Here is a 20,524-nt window from a genome sequence, read left to right as displayed (position 1 = left end):
TATTAGTAAATATATTGTCACATTTTTCGATATATAAAAAGCAAAAAAAAAAAAAAATTCAAATATACTGTTAAACAATTTCATATATGGTCTTTCATATATAGGGAATTATATATTTTCATAAGGGTAGTCTGTATCACATCATGTCAGTTCATCTTTAATAACTAAAAGTGAAGTAAAATAAACAACCATGTCTTACCTAGATATATTCAGGAGATTTCTGCAGCGCTCATGGCATGAGAACGTTTGCAGTCTTGCTTGATTTCTTCTCTCGTTCTGACTGTGTTTTTGCTCTTTCTTCTTTTTTCTACTGCTGGTTTCTGGTTTATCTGCTGGTTTCCGCTTTATCTGCTGGTTTCTGGTTTATCTGCTGGTTTCTGGTTTATCTGCTGGTTTGATTTCAGATCTCACATCTGAGCTCTGACTGTGGTTTCAGTAAGAAACACAGATAATATCTACCTAAACCATTTTTACTTAAATGTTTAAAGGCTTTAAGTGAAATTATATAGCACCTCTGTAAATGTAGTGTATAAAAATTAAGTCTTTCCCCATGATTTTCTGTCATTCATTAAGTTTTTTTTATTAAGTTTTATTATCATACTGGGAATTTGTCCTTAGTTAGTGCCCACACACATTAGGAGCAGTGAGTAGTGACATTTCCTACCATTCTTGAGAATGGAACCTGCGACCTTTGGGTTACAAGTCTGACTCTCTAACCATTAGGCCCCCAATAGAGAAAAGATCATATTAATATAATAGACACAGACGTGTAGTGGAAATAACATAAATTGACATACCTTTGACGTTTAAATTGATGTAAAAAAGGCCTATCACTGAAACCACAGTCAGAATTTGTGAGCTGAGAACTGCAACCACACAGAGTTCAAAACCACCAGAAACCAGTGGAAGAGCAACACATTCTCACTCTAAAGACGGCAAAAACAAAAAAGTGCTTTGCACATCACTATTGTAGTTCAATAGGCAATTCATAACTAATTTACAATTCAGTCAGGGCCACTTTCGTCAAATGTATATTTATTATAACTAGAAAAAAAGGTTAGTTGAGACAAACTAAGTTGGCTTGAGAAATCCGGACCAGAGAGTTTGAAGAAGTTTAAAGTAGTTTAAAGTTTGATAGATTAGTTAGAAAGAAAGAAAAAGATTAGTTAGAAAGAAAAAGAAAGATTAGTTAGAAAGATAGATAAATAATAGATAAATAATAGATAGATAGATAGATAGATAGATAAATAATAGATAGATAGATAGATAGATAGATTAGTTTCAATGAAAGAAAGATTAGTTAGAAAGAAAGAGATTAGTTAGAAAGAAAGGAAGATTGGTTAGAAAGAAAGATAAGAAAGAGAGGAAGATTAGTTGTCCCCTTTAGATTTCTCTCTTTGCCTCATCCCTAATCTGTTATTGTTTGGATCGTTTGTTTGTGTATGACCCTTGCCTGGATTTGGATTATGATTGTGGATAACCCTTTAAATAAACTGCATTATGGGCGCTGCTCTGCGGCGACCTGCTGTGTGTTTCACTTGCGCCGTTTGATTTGTTTGTTTGTTGAGTACGTTTCGTTGTTTTTATATTTCTTTCTTTTTAAACTTGACTGCTGACGTGGTGTATAATTCGCAACAATGGAGTTTCATGGATTGTTGGACTCATCTGGATTTTAAGTATCAATTTATTCAATGCACTAAATGCCGAAAACGCAGCAGGCGGAGTTGTTCGGTACAGCCGAGAATTCTTACTCCAGTGCAGTAAATATGTGGAGATCACATCTTATCATCACATACCAAGTTATCTGCAATCTTCACAAGACAAGATTACTCAAACCAAAAGGAAACGGAGACGAGGAAAGAGAGGTGGGATTCGCCAGTGACTAAAAAGAATGGGAAATAAATTACCCTTGCCCACGACCATATTAATGAATGCCCAGTCCCTGAGGGGTTAAATTAATGAATTAACAGCAAATCTACGCTACTTGCATGAATACAGAAATAAATGTATGCTGGCAATCACAGAAACATGGCTGAATGAGAGCACCCCGTCAAGTGAGGTTGAACCAACTGGCTTCACGGTGTATCAAATGGATCGAGACTCGGATATCACGGCAAAGTCACGCGGTGGTGGAGTTTGTTTTCTCTTTAGGGACAACTGGTGTAGACAAGTAGTGGTAAGAGAATCTCTCTGTACTCCTGATATCGAACTACTGAGTGTATCACTTAGACCTTTCTATCTTCCTCGGGAGTTCCCACAGCTGTTTTTTACTGTGGTTTATATACATCCGCTAGCAAACTCAGGTCAAGGTCAAACAAAGTCTCTGATGTGTTATAACAACTTTCACAAAGACTTGATACTATGTCTCTGTCACGGTTCATGGGTTCACTGTCTCGCCCTCGCTGTCTGTCAGTGTTGTGTGTTGTCTGTCAATTAGTGTTGTGGGCATGTCTCATTATCCCGGCTGATCAGCGCCAGCTGATCCTCATCGAGCACCCTATTTATTAGTCTGTGATTCGTCTGTCTTTGTCAGATCGTTGTGAGGCTTCACTGGACCATTGAGCACCCGTCACTCCTGTTTCCGCTGGTTTCCCTCGAGTGGTTCGCCTTCCCGGATCTCTCGCTTCCTGTCTGGATTCTACCTGGATTTATCTGCCCATTGCATCCCTGCATGGCAGGGCCTTATCTACTTTGTTCATCAACACTGACCAGCTTCACTGCTTTTCCTGTTTATAATAAATATTGCTGTTTTCTCGCAGTTGGATTCTACTCTCGTTCTTTCTATACAGAGTGTGACAGAACGATCTGACCGTGACATGGATCCAGCGAAAGCAGCTGAACTTCAGGAATTTCTTTCAAACAACGTCGTTCGGATGGATCGTCAAGAGGAACGGATGGCTGCTACTGGTCGGGCTGTACAGGCGCTGGTAATGCAGGTGTCCGAGCTCACCACTCATTTACAACAACTGAGGGCTCCCACTGCGCCACCCCCGCCACCTGTTCCCCGCGAGCCATCTAACATCGTCAACCAGCCCAAGCCGCGCATCCCCACCCCCGAGAGATATTCTGGTGAGCCTAGTCTCTGTAGAGCATTTTTGACTAAATGTTCCATCTTTTTCTCTCTTCAACCAGTGACCTTCGCCACAGAACAGTCTAGAGTGGCACTGGTAATGACTTTGTTGTCGGGACGCGCGGCTCTGTGGGGAACGGCAGTGTGGGAAAAACAATATCCCTGCTGTTCCTCGTTCCAAGCACTCTGCGAGGAGATGAGACGGGTATTTGATTGCGCGGTTACGGGCCGGGAGGCTGCCCGTAAACTCACCGATCTCCGCCAGAACAAGAAGTCAGTATCCGACTATTCCATCGAGTCCCAGACCCTGGCAGCCGAGTGCAAATGGAACAAGGAGGCGCAGTGTGACATTTTCCTGCATGGGTTGGCTGACCGTGTTCAAAAGGAGATTTATATGTTGGAGTTACCAAGGAGTCTCAACGAACTAATCGGATTGGCGCTGCGCGTGGATGCGCGTCTTCAACAACGAGAGAGTCGATCACACCAGACCCTGATTCTAGAATTTCCTAAGTATTCCAGTATCAGAGGTGGGAACACGGTCAGCCCCCCGATCGATCAAGAACCCATGCGGGTTGGTCGAGCTCGGCTTTCCCGGGAGGAGAGGGACCGTCGGAGGACAAGAGGACTTTGCCTTTACTGTGGCACGGCTGGACACTTTCTCATTGACTGTCCAGTAAAAGACCAAGCCCGACAGTAGAACTGAGGTTACTCATCAGCAACTCTCCTCCCGGTAAGACTGAATGGGCAGACCAGTTCCACATCTGCCAGGCATTGGTGGACTCAGGATCTGAGGGTAACCTCATAGACTGTTCTTTGGTCGAACATCTTCATATTCAAGTCACTTCACTTGAGCACAAGATTTCAGTCAACGCCATTAACGGACAGGTACTCCCAGGCATCACTCAGTCTACATGTGTTCTCACTCCTACCACCTCTGGAAACCATACCGAAAAGACTTCTTTCCTCATCACCAGTTCACCATTCGCACCAGTGGTATTGGGACATCCGTGGTTCGTTCAACACCAACCCAGGGTGGAATGGGGTCAGAATACAGTTTCTGCCTGGAGTGACCGTTGTTATGCCTCTTGTCTTGTGTCTGCTTGTCCGTCTGTTTCTTGTTCTGTGTTGCAGGAGGAGCCAGTGAATCTGTCTAACCTGCCACCTGAGTATCTCGACCTGAAGGAAGTGTTCAGTAAGTCCCGGGCTGCTTCTCTTCCTCCGCATCGTCCCTACGACTGTGCTATAGATTTATTGCCAGGTACGTCTCCGCCTAAGGGCAAGTTATACTCGCTCTCTGTTCCTGAGAGGGAGGTCATGGAGAAATATATTTCTGTTCTTTTTCGTGGGGAAGAAGGATGGCTCCCTGTGACCATGTATTGACTACCGAGGGCTGAACAACATCACTGTAAAGAATACCTATCCTTTGCCGTTGATGTCTTCAGCCTTCGAGTGGTTGCAGGGAGCGTCTCTTTTCACGAAATTGGACTTACTGCCTACCATTTGGTCCGCATAAGTAGGGGGGATGAGTGGAAAACGGCTTTCAATACCCCCAGGGGACACTTTGGTTATGCCCTTCGGCCTGTCCAACTCCCCCGCTGTTTTCCAAGCACTCGTCAATGATGTGTTGAGAGACATGGTTGGTCAATTCATTTATGTCTACCTGGATGACATATTGATATTTTCTTCATCTCTCCAGGAACATGTTCAACATGTCAGATGAGTGCTTCAAAGAGAATGGGCATTTTGTCAAGGCGGAGAAGTGCGCGTTTCATGCACAGTCAGTCATCGGTACATCGTCTCGTCTGAGGGAGTGCGCATGGATCCTGACAAGGATAAGGCTGTGGTAGATTGGCCAATTCCAGATTCCCGCAAGGCCCTGCAGAGGTTCCTGGGACTCGCTAATTTTTACCGACGTTTTATTCGTAATTTCAGCCAACTAGCCACTCCTCTGACTGCCTTGACCTCCACCAGAACGGCGTTCAGGTGGTCTAATGCTGCGGAAGCGGGATTTACCAACCTCGAGCCGCTTCGTTTCAGCTCCCATTCTTGTAGCCCCTGATCCTTCACGTCAGTTTGTGGTGGAGGTTGACATACTCCCAGGCATCACTCAGTCTACATGTGTTCTCACTCTTATCACCTCTGGAAACCATACCGAAAAGACTTTTTTCTCCCAGAGGTGGGGGTAGGTGCAGTACTTTACCTATTAAACAATCGTATACATTTTAAAATATTGCTGATTACTTACAAAGCACTAAATGGTTTAGCTCCGCAGAACTTGAGCGAGCTCTTAACGCATTATAGTCCTTCACATCTATTGCGATCTCAAAATTGCGGCCAGTTGATAATACCTAGAATATCAAAATCGACTGCTGGCGGTAGATCCTTCTCCTGTTTAGCACCAAAACTTTGGAACAGTCTTCCTAACATTGTCCGGGAAGCAGACACACTCTGTCAATTCAAAGCTAGACTAATTACACATTACACATTATCAATTTCTATTATTCAAATCAGTTAAATGATTATTAGGCTCAATAAATGAGGTCAACAGGAACCTAGAACACTTCCCATAACACCCAATGTACTTGTTACATCCTAAGAAGAATGGCATCTACGCTAATATTTGTTGGTCTCATCATTATCCCGAGGTTACCATAGTCAGATGGAGGACCTGCACCCTAGACACGACCACAATGCATCCCTGAGTGTCAGCAGAGGCTGTGTCTACTGGACAATCCCTTAAACACGAGCGCCATCTGCACAGATCCTCAGCAGAGACACAAGAACCAGACAGGTCCTCCACACAGACCCTATGGCCAGCTTCAGCTCCACACCAGCGTGATGAATCAATCTTCAAGCTGAAGGAACTGGATTAATATTTGAACGCTTCCAATCCCGATCTGAATTCTAACTTGTGACGCAGCCTGAATCATAATCACACCATGTTTGTCCGTTAGCCAGAGGAGAACTGAACGACTGATCCTGGTTTCTCCCAAGGATTTTTCTCCATTCTTGAGTTTGGGTTCATGCCACTGTCGCCTGTGGCTTGCTTAGTTGGGGGACACTTAATTTTCCACAGTATTATTGATCTGCCTGTACTGATGCTACTCTATGAGAACTGAACTGAGTTGGACAATGACAATTTTTTTGTAGAACTGCTTTATAGATGAAATGAACTTAAATGAATAATTGATGGTCTTTACAACAGAACTGAATCAACACTGAACTGACTTTAGCTGAACAACACCCGAAATGCATAATATTCCTGTTATCTCTATAAAGCTGCTTTGAAACAATCTGTATTGTATAAAGCGCTTTAGAAATAAAGGTGACTTGACGTGAACCAATCTCTTCCGCTTAACTAGTTACAACATGAAATAAACATGAATGAAGATCAGAAGGTATGTTAAAAGATACAGTGTGTATACAGAGAGTGTCCTTCACTTGGCTGGATGTTGTGAAAGGCTTTTCTTTACCATTATCCACCACTGTTGTCTTCTATGAACGTCCAGGCCTTCTTACAGTGAGGAAAATAAGTATTTGAACACCCTGCTATTTTGCAAGTTCTCCCACTTGGAAATAATGGAGGGGTCTGAAATTGTCATCGTAGGGTGCATGTCCACTGTGAGAGACATAATCAAAAAAAAAAAAATCCAGAAATCACAATATATGATTTTTTAACTATTTATTTGTATGATACAGCTACAAATAAGTATTTGAACACCTGTCTATCAGCTAGAATTCTGACCCTCAAATGTCCACCTCCACTCCATTTATTATCCTAAATTAGATGCACCTGTTTGAGGTCGTTAGCTGCATAAAGTCACCTGTCCACCCCATACAATCAGTAAGAATCCAACTACTAACATGGCCAAGACCAAAGAGCTGTCCAAAGACACTAGAGACAAAATTGTACACCTCCACAAGGCTGGAAAGGGCTACGGGGAAATTGCCAAGCAGCTTGGTGAAAAAAGGTCCACTGTTGGAGCAATCATTAGAAAATGGAAGAAGCTAAACATGACTGTCAATCTCCCTCGGACTGGGGCTCCATGCAAGATCTCACCTCGTGGGGTCTCAATGATCCTAAGAAAGGTGAGAAATCAGCCCAGAACTACACGGGAGGAGCTGGTCAATGACCTGAAAAGAGCTGGGACCACCGTTTCCAAGGTTACTGTTGGTAATACACTAAGACGTCATGGTTTGAAATCATGCATGGCACGGAAGGTTCCCCTGCTTAACCCAGCACATGTCAAGGCCCGTCTTAAGTTCGCCAATGACCATTTGGATGATCCAGAGGAGTCATGGGAGAAAGTCATGTGGTCAGATGAGACCAAAATAGAACTTTTTGGTCATAATTCCACTAAACGTGTTTGGAGGAAGAAGAATGATGAGTACCATCCCAAGAACACCATCCCTACTGTGAAGCATGGGGGTGGTAGCATCATGCTTTGGGGGTGTTTTTCTGCATATGGGACAGGGCGACTGCACTGTATTAAGGAGAGGATGACCAGGGCCATGTATTGCGAGATTTTGGGGAACAACCTCCTTCCCTCAGTTAGAGCACTGAAGATGGGTCGAGGCTGGGTCTTCCAACATGACAATGACCCGAAGCACACAGCCAGGATAACCAAGGAGTGGCTCTGTAAGAAGCATATCAAGGTTCTGGCGTGGCCTAGCCAGTCTCCAGACCTAAACCCAATAGAGAATCTTTGGAGGGAGCTCAAACTCCGTGTTTCTCAGCGACAGCCCAGAAACCTGACTGATCTAGAGAAGATCTGTGTGGAGGAGTGGGCCAAAATCCCTCCTGCAGTGTGTGCAAACCTGGTGAAAAACTACAGGAAACGTTTGACCTCTGTAATTGCAAACAAAGGCTACTGTACCAAATATTAACATTGATTTTCTCAGGTGTTCAAATACTTATTTGCAGCTGTATCATACAAATAAATAGTTAAAAAAATCATACATTGTGATTTCTGGATTTTTTTTTTTTAGATTATGTCTCTCACAGTGGACATGCACCTACGATGACAATTTCAGACTCCTCCATGATTTCTAAGTGGGAGAACTTGCAAAATAGCAGGGTGTTCAAATACTTATTTTCCTCACTGTATGTTGCTGAGCTCACCAATGCATTTTTTAGTCCTATCCCAAATGGTTGATTTGGCCACTCCTAATGTTCCTGCCATCTCTCTGATAGATGGCTTTTGCGTTTGAAGCCTGTGTCACGTGCATGATATGTGTTCACAACAACAGCTTCCAAATACAAATGCAAAAACAGAGTCAACTCCAGACCTTTTACCTGCTTAATTGTTGATGAAATAACAGCTTTTGAGTCAATTGTCCAGTTACTTTTGGTCCCTTGAAAAAGAGGGTCTACATATTAAAGAGCAGTAATTCCTAAACCTTTCCTCCAATTTGGATGTGAATACCCTTAAAATTAAGCTGAGACTGTGCACTTTAAGCCCATATTCATTATTAAACAGTAATTTGAGCATGTTTTGGTAAACAGCTAAAATAAAAAAATGTGTTAAACTCATTTTTGATCACCAATATGACATATTTAAAAAAAAAAACCTTGAAAAAAAGTCTTCATGCCTGAAAATATCTTGAATGTAACTCGACACCCTTGCCTCATTTAGTATGTGCGGTTCTATGAATATGCAAATGAGCCCCGCCTCCACTCACTCGCTCAGCTCAGAGATCCACTGGTTGACGATCACACGTTGATCTGATTGGTTACAAGGTAGTTTGTGACGTCAGAAACACCAGCGATTTCAAAGCGTGTGTTTGAGACTGTCTTTGGTTCACTGCAGTTTTAAGGAGGAAATACTCAGCAATGGTGTCGACTTATGAACTTACACATGGTTTGTCTTAAAGCATATTAAAAACACCACATAGACACATAAACAACATTAAAAGCTGGATTATCACCACAGGGGGACTTTAAATTAAAACGAACCCCTGCTAAACCAGATCCGACCGTTTTTAAAACTCAGACATGCAAATAACTGAAATGCCATTCTTGTCAACAACCATGATTTATTGATCTCCAATATTGAATGAGAAAAGCACTGATTATTCTCAACAATCTGGATTAATAAACAACCAGTAAATATTTAACTTTGAAACTGAAGAGTTACACGTGCATCGTGAAGCGGTGAACAGGTTACCATCCGATGACCCGGAGGCACTTCAATCATATACAGTGAGTGCCGCCACTGCCAAGATCAACACAACCTTGAGAGGTGTTTCTCTGCGTATATGAGGTGCAGCTACTGGCTGTTCTGGTTGGTATGCCACTTAAGAACTGTTTTAAGGGCAAAGACTTCCTGCAAAAGTAATTCGGACAGATTTCTGGCTAGCACACAAAACTATTAATAAATTAATCAGCTGAGCAGAAGGCTCCGTTAACAGCGGGCAAATGACATGCCTCGTAATTTACATAATCTCCACAGAGTGGGTGTGGCTAAGGGGCCAGTGGGTGTGGCTAAGGGGCATTTGGGTGTGGCTAAGGTCATGTGGGTGTGGCTAAGGGGCCTGCGTGGTGCCCAACCCCACGGCATTAGCATACGCCGAGAGCAGGCTGATCACCTGCTTGGTTTCTAAAGTGAGCCGGGCTTCTTTGAGCCAGTCCTGCGCCACGCGCTGCGACTCGCCGCGTAGCTGGTTGATGAACTTCGCGGCTAGTTCCAGGTCTCCGCGCTCGATGCTGTACGTAGCGTAGGCGAGCAGCTTGAACGTGTCGAGATCTTCGGCCGCTAGTTTAGCCGGCGGCGCTTCTTGCTCTCTCTCGAACAAAAGGACGGACTGCAGGTAGGATAGGAAGTACTGGTATAGGCTGTTGCGGGTCTCGTCGATGAGCGCCACGCGGCGCGCGAGCCGGCGGATGTCGTAGAAGCGCGCGCGGAGGCTAGCTTCGCTGTAGACGCCTCGGCTCAGAGACTCTTCGGGAATGGCGGTGGCCAGCGCCTGGGCGAACTCGTTTTCCGCACAGGTTTCTTTGATGGCCAGCACAGCGCCCTCTAGAGGCTCGGTGGGGGACTCGGCACCCGCGGACTTCAGCGTGTAGTTCAGAGCCTCTACGGAAAGCCACAACTGGTGAGCCTTGCGGGCCTCATCCTCAGCAGTCACATGACCTTCGAGACAGGAGAGAACACGTCAAGCGAAGGTCAAACGCAAGCCGGATGTGGCTGAAGTTTTAAAAACTTTATTGAACAATTTTAACAACCATAATTGGCCTGGTACAAAATATTAAAAGTCTCAATCAGACAACAGACAAGTACCATAACGTGAGATAAAGGAAATATAAATAAAGTAAACTAAAGAAATAAAGAAATAAAAGACTGGGGGGTTTCAGCAAGTTTAAGATCCTCGATCAAAGTAGATAAGATTAAGGCATTCTCTTTCTTCATTCATTTTAACGATAAGAAGTAATGGCACAGTTCCTTATGAAAAACGTTTGGTAGTGTTTTCAGGAATCTGTTCTTGTGTAAAAAGAATTTCCCAAGAATAATAAATGCGTTAACTGCCACGTCATGCGTCTCACCTGTCACACAAATACCAAATATTACATTTTCCTTTCTTAATACAGGCAAATCCTCAAATTTGGGAAACCAGTAATGTGAATCCTCCCAAAAGGCACAGGCAAATGTACAATCATAAACCAGATGTTCTGTTGTTTCAATCTGATCAACACAAAAAGAGCAAATCGACATCGTAATCATTCTCTAGATGGATGTACTCCATAAGAGCTTTAACGTGCACTTCTTTAGCTTATGGTGCAACTGGAAATTTAAGATATTTTGTTCTTAAACTCTTAACTTCAACTCTTAACTTTTATTTGAAGAAAAAGGATATAATTCCTTAAAGGCTTTCCGAGTTGTAATATTGGGTAAGTTTAGGTGAGTGAGAGACACTCTTAGGAAAACAGCGGGTTACGTTACTGTGAGGAACGTTTAAGAGGACATCTGGATTATAGATTGCGGGATCGCTTTGATAAGGTTATCATACGGTTTTCTGTCCAATAAAATACATTTTGAACAGAAAAACTCAGGTATTATCTGAAATATGCATCACAGACCATATTACTTTCTCCCGCCCATTTTTGAACGTGTGTGAAGAGAGAGTTTGGGAAGGCTTACTGTCGATGGCCTCCTCGATGCCCTTGAGTCGGGCGTACGCTGCGTTCATGTCCAGCGTGAAGGTGTCCAGCTGCTCCTGGGTCAGTCTGCGGTAATGAGTCTCCTGCTCCATCATCTTACTGCTCAGGATCTGCACACACACACACACACACACACACACACACACACACACACGTTTAGATGGATATCATCATTTCTTTTTAATACTGATTCAGTAGAACTGGAGAACACTAGAGATAGTTATGGAAATAATGGATTAGTGATGCTACTAAAATGAAGTAGTATCAGAAACACCAAAACCGAAAATAATGTTTTATAAGTGTGTAATATGTTAATATAATACATATGATTGTAACATGATTAATGTACACTGTCCCTTTTCTAAATAATAATAATAATAATAATAATAATAATAATAATAATTAATAATACAAAATTTGTTTTACTTAACCGAAACTGAAAATAAAGTTTAATAATAAACAAATCAAAATGTAGACTCATATAAAAATGATTTGTATACAAATATTTAAATTCTACAAAAGGAATTTTTATACACATTTTTTAATTATATAGTTATAGTTTCTACTCCAATTTGTTGTTGAAAAATAAATAAATTAAAAACCTGTTTTCATGACAGATCTATTCAAGTATACATTAAATAATGAAGACAACAGGTTAAGTAAAAATATTGTTATTTTTCCATCTGACTGTCGAGTTTCTGATCACTGAACGGCTTTTTGAGGTAAACGTGACGTTTTATTGACGTCTTTCTGCGGTTGAAACACTGACTGATGGACTACATGAGACATGACTGAGTTCAGTGAGTTGTTCTGTATCTCCTGATGTTCACTGATGTTTATTTGCTGCTGTAACTAGTAAAGAGGAAGAGATGATCGCTTCATCTGTCACACACACATTAGAGAGACACAAACACACATTTACTGACTGAATTAAGTGATGAAACTGACAGAATTTGTTACTTTTGATATTGAAAAACTAAGTCTCAGCTTTCAAAGCACAAAGCCTATTGCGATTAATTGGACGGCAGGCACTACAAATAATGTTTAGTAAAGTTTTGTTCACGCATCCACTGAAAACAGCACAGACTAAAAGATTGATTCTTGGGGTTTAAGATGTAAATATTGGTTGATCAAAGGAGAATCGACTAAAATTGAGTCAGTCAGACAGGTAGCCCATCCCATTTCTGTCGTGAGGAACTCCTCTAATTGTTAAATGAGCGACTGATGTGCAGCGCACCTCTTGAGCCTCCTGGCGCAGCTCCTGCTCCTGGACCTTCAGCACGTCCCTCAGGTGATCAGTGTGAGCCGCCGCCTGACGCCTCAGCTGAGTCCTCATCTCAGCCTCCAGCACCTCACGCACCTCCTGGAGCTGACACACACACACACACACCTTTAAGCTTTAAAACTGCTCCAATTTTAAAAAGTTCCAATTTCATGCTATTAAATCTGCGTAAAAATTTCTCGCCAGGCTTTCTCAAGCTGGAGTAATGATGCTAAAAATTCAGCTGTCAGGAATAAATTACACTTTACTATATATATATATATATATATATATATATATATATATATATATTCACATAGAAAACAGTTGTTTACATTGGAATAATAATTTTTACAATATTACAGTTTTTTCTGTATTTTTAATCAGATAAATGCAGCCTTGATGAGCAGAAGAGACTCTTTCAAAAACTAAAACAGTAACATATCCCAGCGTTTAAGCAGTTCTGCGTTTAGCTTTAGCGTGCGAGTGTGTTGCAGCGTGTGAGTGTGTGTTTAGCATGTTAGCATGTGAATGCGAGTGTGTTGCAGCGTGAGTGTTTAGCTTGTTAGTGTGTGAGTGTTTAGCGTGAGTGTGTTTAGCGTGAGTGTTTCAGCATGTGAGTGTGTTTAGCGTGAGTGTGTTTCAGCGTGAGTGTGTTTCAGCGTGTGAGTGTGTTTAGCGTGAGTGTGTTTCAGCGTGTGAGTGTGTTTAGCATGTTAGCGTGTGAGTGTTTAGCGTGAGTGTGTTTCAGTGTGAGTGTGTTTAGCTTGAGTGTGTTTCAGCGTGTGAGTGTGTTTAGCGTGAGTGTGTTTAGCGTGAGTGTGTTTCAGCGTGAGTGTGTTTAGCGTGAGTGTGTTTCAGCGTGTGAGTGTGTTTCAGCGTGTGAGTGTGTTTAGCGTGTTAGCGTGTGAGTGTGTTTAGCGTGTTGCAGTGTGAGTGTGTTTTAACGTGTGAGTGTTTCAGTGTGTGAGTGTGTTTCAGTGTGTGAGTGTTTAAGCATGTGAGTGTGTTTAAGCGTGCGAGTGTGTTTAAGCGTGCGAGTGTGTTTAGCGTGAGTGTGTTTAGCTTGTTAGCGTGTGAGTGTTTAGGGTGAGTGTGTTTCAGCGTGTGAGTGTTTAGCGTGAGTGTGTTTCAGCGTGTGAGTGTGTTTAGCGTGATTGTGTTTCAGCGTGTGAGTGTGTTTAGCGTGAGTGTTTCAGCGTGTGAGTGTGTTTAGCATGTTAGCGTGTGAGTGTGTTTAGCGTGTTAGTGTGTGTGTGTGTTGCAGTGTGAGTGTGTTTTAGCGTGTGAGTGTTTCAGTGTGTGAGTGTGTTTAAGCATGTGAGTGTGTTTAGCGTGTGAGTGTTTCAGCATGAGGGTGTTTAGCTTGTTAGCGTGTGAGTATTTAACGTGAGTGTTTCAGCGTGTGAGTGTTTAGCGTGAGTGTGTTTAGCGTGTGAGTGTGTTTAGCGTGATTGTGTTTCAGCGTGTGAGTGTGTTTAGCGTGAGTGTGTTTCAGCGTGTGAGTGTGTTTAGCGTGATTGTGTTTCAGCGTGTGAGTGTGTTTAGCGTGAGTGTTTCAGCGTGTGAGTGTGTTTAGCATGTTAGCGTGTGAGTGTGTTTAGCGTGTTAGTGTGTGTGTGTGTTGCAGTGTGAGTGTGTTTTAGCGTGTGAGTGTTTCAGTGTGTGAGTGTGTTTAAGCATGTGAGTGTGTTTAGCGTGTGAGTGTTTCAGCATGAGGGTGTTTAGCTTGTTAGCGTGTGAGTATTTAACGTGAGTGTTTCAGCGTGTGAGTGTTTAGCGTGAGTGTGTTTAGCGTGTGAGCGTGTTTAGCGTGTTAGTGTGAGTGTGTTTTAACGTGTGAGTGTGTTTAATGTGTTAGCGTGTGCGTGTTGCAGCGTGTGAGTGTGTTTAGCGTGAGTGTTTCAGCGTGTGAGTGTTTAGCATGAGTGTGTTTCAGTGTGTGAGTGTTTCAGCGTGAGTGTGTTTCAGCGTGTGAGTGTGTTTAGCATGTTAGCGTGTTTAGCATGTTAGCGTGTGAGTGTGTTTAGCGTGTTAGTGTGTGTGTGTGTGTTGCAGTGTGAGTGTTTTTTAGCATGTGAGTGTTTCAGTGTGTGAGTGTGTTTAAGCATGTGAGTGTGTTTAGCGCGTGAGTGTTTCAGCGTGATTGTGTTTAGCTTGTTAGCGTGTGAGTGTTTAACGTGAGTGTGTTTCAGCGTGTGAGTGTTTAGCGTGAGTGTGTTTAGCGTGTTAGTGTGTGTTGCAGTGTGAGTGTGTTTTAGCGTGTGAGTGTGTTTAATGTGTTAGCGTGTGCGTTTCAGCGTGTGAGTGTTTAGCGTGAGTGTGTTTCAGCGTGAGTGTGTTTAGCATGTTATCGTGTTTAGCGTGTTAGTGTGTTTAGCATGTTAGCGTGTATGTGTGTGTTGCAGTGTGAGTGTGTTTTAGCGTGTGAGTGTGTATGTGTGTGTTGCAGTGTGAGTGTGTTTTAGCGTGTGAGTGTGTTTAATGTGTTAGCGTGTGCGTGTTGCAGCGTGAGTGTGTTTAGCGTGTTAGTGTGTATGTGTGTGTTGCAGTGTGAGTGTGTTTTAGCGTGTGAGTGTGTTTAATGTGTTAGCGTGTGCGTGTTGCAGCGTGTGAGTGTGTTTAGCGTGAGTGTGTTTCAGAGTGTGAGTGTGTTGCGGCACCTTCTTCTCCTGCTGGATCCTGATGTCCTCTCGGCTGTGCTCGAGTGCCGACACCACGGCTCTCTCCTGCGCTCGCTGGTTCTCCAGCTTCTGCTGCTCCAGCGCCGTCTCGATGTGGATCTGCTCACGCACGCGCTGCTCCGCTAGCTCGCGGTTCAGCTGGTCGATGCGCCGGTGCGCGTGAGCGATCAGGGAGTTCAAGTCATCGGCGCTCAGCTTTCCCGCTGGCAAACACAACAGAGCAGTGGAACTAGTTTGGCATGAGTGGATACACTTCGAGCATTATTAAAGACAAGTAAACACTCGGTAATTAAAAAAGGACAAATTAGCAATCGCAACAAATAGACACAACTGAACAAATATACGATTGAAATAAACAGTGTTTTAAGATTTTCAGGTTCAGAAACTGTAATCAAATGTAAAATAACAGGCTACTTTATATATAAAATATACATTACAAACATAGTTACAAAGGTTATTCAGTGAAGAACGAGTGAATCTTCTGTCTTTTGTTGTTTGATCAGTGTTATTATAGAGACGCAGCAGGAATATTAGTGCTGTCACTTTAAGAGCTGCACTGATCCAGTATACTGACACACACTCCTGAAGAAAACAGTGTAAGAGTCTCACGCTTTAATGTTTAAAGTCATATTGAAATGCTCACAAAGGAATCATTTCATTTTGATTCAATTTGATTACTTTCATTTCTGTAGTATTTCTTACCTGAATACTGTTGGACCTGGCTGAAAGTCTGAAAGCCCTGTTTATTTCATTTGTCTGTTTATTCTATTGTATTTATTTGTGCTATCTTATTTTACTACTGCATGTTTACATTACTTTTTTTTGTAAAACTAGTTCAATGATTTAAATTAAGCCTTGCTGTGCTGTGTGTAAGTTACTACAACAAAATTACCCAAATTATCAAAACGTTATGAGATAATATCAAATTATCTGGCGGTATATAGCAGTTTTCTCCATGGTACTGAATATCAATATTATTCAAGGTATCGTATCGAAGTTGGAAATTCTTGGAAAATTGACAACACTAGTTTACTCCTGGTATTAAGATGAGTTTTGGTGGATCGGATCACAAGTAGACGAGGGAGACACATTCCCCTGGACACCTGGTCTCTTTTGTCCACTTTCAGCCACTTCTGTCCTGATTTCTTCAAAAGAAAGGGTCATTGGCGGGTAAATATATGGGTTTTTACAGATCTTTCCATCTAACAAACGCTGTGAGTGTGTGTTAGAAATCAGGAATGGTGAGAGAACATTGTGCTTGGCACGTTTCTCACCTTCAAACCAAACTTGTGTCTTCAGCTGATAAAGTGTAAATCCCGTCTGGCTCGAGCGTTTCCCATAATGTCACGCATGAGGTCAGTAGACGGAGAGAAGACATTCGACCACATGAGCGTTTACACTAGTAAAGCAGTGTGTGTTTAACTCCCTCTGGAAGTGCTGGAGAGAGTGGACGAGCTCAAAGCGTTTCAGACCCGTTTACACCTGTGTTTAGAGTCGTCCACTGGTGATCCGATCGACCAAAACACATCTCAATACCTGGAGTAAATGATTGCGGGAAAAAAAATCAATTCATATATGAATTGCGATTCTATCTTCTACCGATTTGTATCAATTCACAAATTTAAAAAATTGATTTTCTAAAGTGTTAGACTTCTTTAACTTCGCAGTCCTACTTAAAGTTAAAGTAAAGGACTGAAGGCGGAGCTCACGCTGACGGACACACAGATGAAGTACGAGCACAGATGAGCCTCTCACATGCGATCGCCAGTGCAGTTCTCTTTCACAGATACACACACGGTTGTGTCAAAGTGCACATCATGTGGAGTATTCAATGTAAACAGAGTCTGTTATGTCCTACGTGAACGAAAACAAATGAGAGAAAATCAGATGTGTAACAGTATATTAGATCCGTGCATTCACTCTTAAAGGGACAGCAGCCTCATACACTGTTGCCTTCGGTTTCATTAATATGAAATTGTTATGAAAAGTAACACAAAACAGTAAACGACAATCAAATCTATGCACATATCAAATCGAAATTTGAGAATCGTGAGGTGCCAAAAGATCCCCACTCGTAGTAAACAGGGCCATGTGTGTGTGAGATCTTACAGAGTCCCTTCCAGTTGGCCTGGATCTCCGGTGTGATGTTGGCGAGCTCCTGCTGGAACTGAGCTTTGGCTTCGTTCACCAGCTCACTGTACTGAGACACGACCTTCGCCTCCGACTGCGCCGTCTGCACCTGCACAACACACGCACACACACACACACGCACACACACACACACACAAAAACACAACACTCAGGTGTGAGACACGCACTCCAGACGGGACACACTGATGCGTCTCTGTGAGTATTAAGCTAAAGGGATTACAGGCTCTATTCTCATTCATACAGTCAAACCTTCATTATTCAGACTCCTTCAACATTTCTCACATTATCAGGTTATTCGTTATAGTTTAGAAAATGGTGATAAAATATGAGCAGAACTGTTTTTGTCCGTCCTTCTGTTAGACTGTCTCACACATGAGTTATGTTGAATATCTGTCAGCTGTTAAATTTAACTACACAATTAGATAATACCAGTTTAGCTCAACCAATCACCAAGCAATGCTTCATTGTGTTCAGTCTGTGTGTAAAAAGAGCATTAGTTATTAAAGAGAAAACACTTCAGCAAAACATGATCAGCTCAAAGAGTCGGAATCATTTTTGCTCCCAAATTTTTACAAATGTCACTGGTAGTCACTGAAAGAAGAATATGTGGGTATAATATGTCACAGTTTACATTATTCCCTTAAGTTTAATGAACATCAGCTCTGTGATTGCTTCTAATTTCTTTCATCTCCGCTTTCTTGCTAAAATTAAGGCGTTTCTATCCGAGAAGTCTCTGGAAGTCCCAATCCATGCTTTTATTACGACTAGGCTGGATTATTGCAACTCCATCTACTATGGTACATCTAAAACTCATATTTCTCATTTACAAATGGTTCAAAATGCATCCTTGAAAGGATGTAAAAATGTACGCGTCTCAGTTCCCCTTCTGAAAGACCTGCACTGGCTGCCGGTTAATTACAGACTCGAGTTTAAAATCCTATCACTGGTCTATACATCTCTACATGATCAAACGCAGAGCGATCTGTCTGTTTTACTACACCTCTACAATCCCTCACGGGTTTATAAGGTCTGAAGATCAACACTCACTCCACACTCCAAGAGCTCGGGGTGATAGAGCTTCTTCTGTGGCTCGTCACACTTCTTCTAATACATCGTAATGTCTTGTTTTGTTCTTCTCGGTCTCCTGTTATCTGTCATCTTATGGTCTTCTTCTTCTGTACTGTACACTGTGGTCAGCCGTGCTGCTGTCACTAAATGTGCTTTAGAAATAAACTAAACTGAAACTGATGTTGCTCTCCTCACTCACATTAATGAACTATAGAGTCCTGCACACACTAGTGAAAAAATATCAAAAATGATATCTGGTGTCTGACCAGTTTTTGGTTTGACTGTTGTCGCCGACACATACCAGCAAGCTGTGTTCATGTTGCCGTAACTCTTCAACCGTTTGCACTATCAAAACCATTCAGATTGCCCCTGACAGCAGACACCATGTGCTTTCCGGTGGCTTATATACGGCTTCAAGCTTTCCGTCAGCAAATGACAGCAGCTTTCTGGCAGAGCGGGAAGGAAGGATTTGAACAGAGAGATACGACGCGCGGCAGGTTAGTGTGTGTTGGATTGCATAACAATAAAAGAAACTAACAAATACATGGCGAAAGAAGTGTTAGACAGCAGAAGAGGGGATTGGGGTGATTTTTAATGAAACTTGGGAGGCGGATGGCCGTTACTCTTTCACGTAGCTAAGCATGTGGTGTGTGCCTATGTAGTGTCCTAAATGAAAACTGTGAAACCCAATGTCACAAAAAAGACTTGTATATATGTATTATAGTTCATGTTTCTACTTTAAAGTGTTAGTTTCTTTCGTTCATGATTTTTTTTTTTTTTTTCATAAAAATCTGTAAATTTATTCTCGTTTTTTTTATTTTTGTCTATTTAAATTCTATTTACAAACTCACCACACACAATAATGGTCAATAACTGTAATTTTTTGAAAGCTAATTTATTTCTGAAAAAGATGACACCTTGCAGATGAAGATTGCACATTATTTTAGAATTTTACAGTAAAAAAAAACAATTTCAAAATACGTGAAAAGCCCCTATTTTATCTCCAGGTTCTAAAGGGTTAACAGGGTTACCTCAGTCAGACTGAGATCCTCACCTTGGTCACTACTTTATCCAGGTCCACGATCATGCTGTGCAGGTTCTCCTCGGCCGCCAGGATCTGGGGTCTCGCCGAGTCGATCTTGGTTTGTTTTGCGCTGTTGATCACTTCCCGAAGCTTCTCTAGCTCTCCTCTAAACACACACAGAACCAAACAGTACGGGTAAGCCTCTCTCTGTGCAGTATAGGCCATTTGATGATAGAAAACACACACACACACACACACACACACACACACACACATTTCATTTCTAACAAAAATAAGAAGATAGCAATATATACCATGCAACATATACATGACAAAACAGCTGATAGTGTGAAGTGAGGCTCCAGTTACAGTGTCCTCCTCTATATCCGTGTGTGTGTGTGTGTGTGTGTGTGTGTGTGTGAGAGTGTGTGTGTGTGTGTGTGAGAGTGTGTGTGTGTGTGAGTGTGTGTGTGTGTGTGTGTGTGAGAGTGTGTGTGTGTGTGTGTGTGTGTGTGTGTGTGTGTGTGTGTGTGTGTGTGTGTGTGTGTGTGTGTGTGTGTGTGTGTGTGTGTGTGTGTGTGTGTGTGTGTGTGTGTGTGTGTGTGTGTGTGTGTGTGTGTGTGTGAGAGTGTGTGTGTGTGAGAGAGTGTGTGTGTGTGATGATCTTACTTGGCTTTCAGCAGGGCGTCTCCAGCCTCATCCACGGCTCTGGTTCTCTCGCTCAGAGCTTCAGTCAGAGCTTTCCACTGAGCAGACTTCTCATCTGGAGGAGTCTGCGCACACACACACACACACACACACACACACACACACACACACACACACACACACACACACACACACACACACACACACACACACACACACACGAGCGTGTTATGACTGCCCACACACATTATGACTGTAATGTTTTCTCATTATATATTGCAGCATCAGCTCTTTTCTCACAATAAGGATTCAGTCTCTAAACCCCTCTTTTCAAGAGTCTACTCTGCTCTGATTGTTCAGATGGCCCAGTCTGTTGTGATTGGTCTACTCTGCTCTGATTGGTCAGATGACCCAGTCTGTTTTGATTGGTCTACTCTGCTCTGATTGTTCAGATGGCCCA

The 20,524-nt window shown here is 42.4% G+C and overlaps 1 protein-coding gene across 3 annotated transcripts in view; it reads right to left on the bottom strand.

Moving 5' to 3' along the window:
• Positions 1 to 9,077: 9,077 nt before the first annotated feature.
• Positions 9,078 to 20,524, bottom strand: part of LOC311304226 (MICOS complex subunit MIC60-like) — a 47,464-nt gene continuing 36,017 nt past the window's right edge. For 2 of the 3 annotated variants that reach the window (XM_084431132.1, XM_084431133.1), the window contains 7 exons: positions 20,086 to 20,189; positions 19,447 to 19,582; positions 17,283 to 17,412; positions 15,153 to 15,376; positions 12,466 to 12,597; positions 11,209 to 11,338; positions 9,083 to 10,203 (listed from right to left, as the gene is read on the bottom strand). In XM_084431132.1, coding sequence (XP_084287258.1) covers positions 9,596 to 10,203; positions 11,209 to 11,338; positions 12,466 to 12,597; positions 15,153 to 15,376; positions 17,283 to 17,412; positions 19,447 to 19,582; positions 20,086 to 20,189 — 1,464 coding nt within the window. In that variant the 3' untranslated portion in view covers positions 9,083 to 9,595. Of the gene's footprint in view, positions 10,204 to 11,208; positions 11,339 to 12,465; positions 12,598 to 15,152; positions 15,377 to 17,282; positions 17,413 to 19,446; positions 19,583 to 20,085; positions 20,190 to 20,524 lie in introns of all 3 variants that reach the window. The other variant, XM_084431131.1, reaches the window with a different exon arrangement.

The sequence above is a fragment of the Rutilus rutilus genome (assembly GCF_951802725.1).
Source record: "Rutilus rutilus genome assembly, chromosome: 14".
Taxonomy (NCBI): domain Eukaryota; kingdom Metazoa; phylum Chordata; class Actinopteri; order Cypriniformes; family Leuciscidae; genus Rutilus; species Rutilus rutilus.
Note: the sequence above shows the minus strand (reverse complement) of the source record. Positions and strands in the feature narration are given on the sequence as shown.